The sequence below is a fragment of the Impatiens glandulifera genome, chromosome 4 (genome assembly GCF_907164915.1).
Source record: "Impatiens glandulifera chromosome 4, dImpGla2.1, whole genome shotgun sequence".
Taxonomy (NCBI): domain Eukaryota; kingdom Viridiplantae; phylum Streptophyta; class Magnoliopsida; order Ericales; family Balsaminaceae; genus Impatiens; species Impatiens glandulifera.
Genome location: NC_061865.1, coordinates 61,048,965 through 61,052,008, shown reverse-complemented (window position 1 = coordinate 61,052,008; position 3,044 = coordinate 61,048,965). Strand labels below are relative to the sequence as shown.

The window sequence follows — 3,044 nt, the reverse complement described above, 5'->3', positions numbered from 1 at the left end:
ATTCATTCCAAGTAGTAACAGTTGATATTGCTTTAAGGATTCATCATGAATCCTCTCATCTTCCTACTTACAACCATTTTTCTAATTCAATTGCGGAATGAAGTTGATGCAAGCGTCACAAGACACTACACTTTTAATGTAAGTCATATGATCCATTTCGTATAATCTTTACTTATAGTACCGTTTTCATGATATTTATACATTATATTATAGATTACATTAAAAAACGTGACGAGATTGTGTCACACCAAGACCATAGTGACAGTCAATGGGAAGTTCCCGGGACCTCGTATTGTGGCACGGGAAGGCGACCGTTTGCTTGTGAAAGTCATCAACAACGTTTCCAACAATATCACTATCCATTGGTATATGTTATTTATTTTTTCTTTAACATGTATATACATGTCTAATAAATTGTATTTGAGTGTAGGCATGGCATTAGACAACTTCGGACTGGATGGTCGGATGGACCGTCGTATATAACACAATGCCCGATACAAACCGGGCAAAGTTTTGTATACAATTTTACTATAGTTGGGCAAAGAGGAACATTGTGGTGGCATGCCCATGTTTCGTGGTTAAGAGCTACCCTTTATGGTCCTATTGTTATCCTTCCCAAGCTTGGTGTCTCTTATCCATTTGCCAAACCCTACAAGGAGGTTCCCATTATATTTGGTGGGTATTCATTGTAAAATTCTAATTTGAAAAGAAAATAAGTTTAAGGGTTTATATGAAAACCCATTTAAAAACACTATCACCTAGTACGATTTGGGGTTTTTCAGAATTATTTTATAAATTATCAAATTAATTAATTTATTAATTAAAAAATATATTTTTTTAAATGGTACGAGCGAGAGCGTTTTTGTGCTCTACCACTTAATTACAAATCTCCCGAGATCAACTAAATTTCTCTTATTTATTTATATTAATTTTGAATATAAAAGAACATTTTAATAATTAAACCAATTATAAAAAATTCAAATAACCTATTTATTTTATTAAATATTTTTTCTTTAACAAAACCCTAAAAGTCGATATCAACAAACTCACGAAGTTGAATGAATTTATGTGCGAAAAGATTCATAAATTGATTGGAAACATTTTTTTTAATTTTTATAAATTTGTTAAAATTTTGTAATTTCAATTAAAATTTAGTTTAAAAAAGTGTTTTCAAATAATTATGCAGGCGAGTGGTTCAACGCGGATATCGAGGCAATAATCAACCAAGCTATGCAAACAGGAGGTGGCCCAAATGTCTCAGAAGCCTACACAATCAATGGGCTTCCAGGCCCATTGTACAATTGCTCCAAAAAAGGTATAATCTTTTTTACAATATTGTACATTATTATTGTTATTATTATCTAAAGATGGTATTATTCAATGATCGAAAATCGATTGACAGATACATATAAACTAAGAGTGAAGCCCGGGAAGACCTATCTTCTCCGAATTATCAATGCCGCACTCAATGACGAACTTTTCTTCGCAATCGCAAACCACACATTCACAATAGTAGATGTTGACGCTGTTTATGTCAAACCATTTAAATCAGATACAATTTTAATCAGTCCAGGCCAAACCACAAATGTTCTTCTTAAAACCAAGTCCAATTACCCGAACGCTAAATTTTACATGATGGCCCAACCCTACGTAACCGGGCTAGGAACTTTCGATAATTCGACAGTTGCCGGAGTTATCGAATACGAATCGCCCTCAAAGAATTTCCCAAAAGGTCTTCCCTTATTTAAACCAACATTACCTAATCTAAATGACACTTCATTTGCCACCAACTTTTCAAATAAACAACTTAGTCTAGCCAACAATCAATTCCCAGCAAATGTCCCTCAGAAAATAGACAAACATCTCTTTTTCACAGTGGGCCTTGGAACAAACCCGTGTGATAAGAATCAGACTTGTCAAGGGCCCATTAATGGAACCAAATTCTCTGCTTCTATTAATAATATTTCATTTATTCAGCCCACTACAGCTCTTCTTCAAGCCCATTTCTTTGGAAAATCTGCTGGGGTCTATACTTCTGATTTTCCATATAGTCCTCAAAATTGGTTTAATTACTCTGGAAACCCTCCTAATAATACAAATGTTGGAAATGGTACCAAACTTTTGGTGCTCAATTTTAACACTAGTGTGGAGCTTGTCATTCAAGATACAAGTATTATTGGTGTTGAAAGTCACCCTCTTCATCTCCATGGCTTCAATTTCTTTGTTGTTGGTAGAGGTTTCGGAAATTATAACCCGAGCAATGATTCGAAAAACTTCAACCTCGTTGACCCTGTTGAGCGAAATACAATTGGAGTGCCAACTGGTGGTTGGGTTGCTATTCGATTCTTAGCCGATAATCCAGGTAAAAAATAATATTTAGTACATTATAAACTATTCAATATTTGTTATATAACATGTTCATTTTGATAATAATTGTTATAGGAGTATGGTTTATGCATTGTCATTTAGAAGTCCACACTAGTTGGGGTTTGAAGATGGCTTGGCTAGTCTTGGATGGGGATCTCCCTAATCAAAAGTTAATTCCTCCTCCGGCTGATCTGCCCAAATGTTGATGCTAATGCGAGTAGGCTTCTTGAGTGACTTCTTTATCTATTTTCGAGTATTTTCTTATATATTATCATTTTCTAATGTATTTTTACTCAATTTTTATTTTCTTGTTGAGGTTAGACTATATGTCTTTTAGTTATTTTGCAATTATTGTTTATCCTAGAGGAAATAACATGAGCAATTGTTTTTCCTTCTTTCCTCATATATATTCTATTCCTTTTCACATTGATCAATAGTCTTAATATTTTTATTATTATTATTATTATTATAAATCTTAATATTGACTATTGTGACCTATCTATTGGATCAATAGTCCTAAGTTATTTGCAAAAAAAAATATAATCATAAAAAAAGGTATAGCCAGAACTAACTTATTGCACATTAAACCAAATGTTCAATTTTAAAATAAGGTAAAACAAAAACGTAATACATTTGATTTTTAGGGGAGAAGGTGGGGCTGCCTTAGCCCTCGAGAC

General features: G+C 33.2%; 1 protein-coding gene across 1 annotated transcript; it reads left to right on the top strand.

The window, feature by feature from the left end:
- Window positions 1-2,801, top strand: LOC124934096 (laccase-17-like). Its single transcript, XM_047474568.1, has 6 exons — window positions 1-138; window positions 214-365; window positions 431-675; window positions 1,187-1,315; window positions 1,403-2,362; window positions 2,443-2,801. Exons 1-6 carry the CDS (start codon window positions 46-48, stop codon window positions 2,571-2,573), a joined length of 1,710 nt encoding a protein of 569 aa, XP_047330524.1. The 5' UTR covers window positions 1-45; the 3' UTR covers window positions 2,574-2,801.
- The last annotated feature ends 243 nt before the right edge of the window (window positions 2,802-3,044 follow it).

Coding starts and splice junctions, on each gene's coding strand:
- LOC124934096 (XM_047474568.1), top strand. CDS start 46: ATGAATCCTCTCATCTTCCTACTTACAACCATTTTTCTAATTCAATTG. Junction 139..213: donor CAAGACACTACACTTTTAAT/GTAAGTCATATG, acceptor ATTATATTATAG/ATTACATTAAAAAACGTGAC. Junction 1,316..1,402: donor GTACAATTGCTCCAAAAAAG/GTATAATCTTTT, acceptor ATCGATTGACAG/ATACATATAAACTAAGAGTG.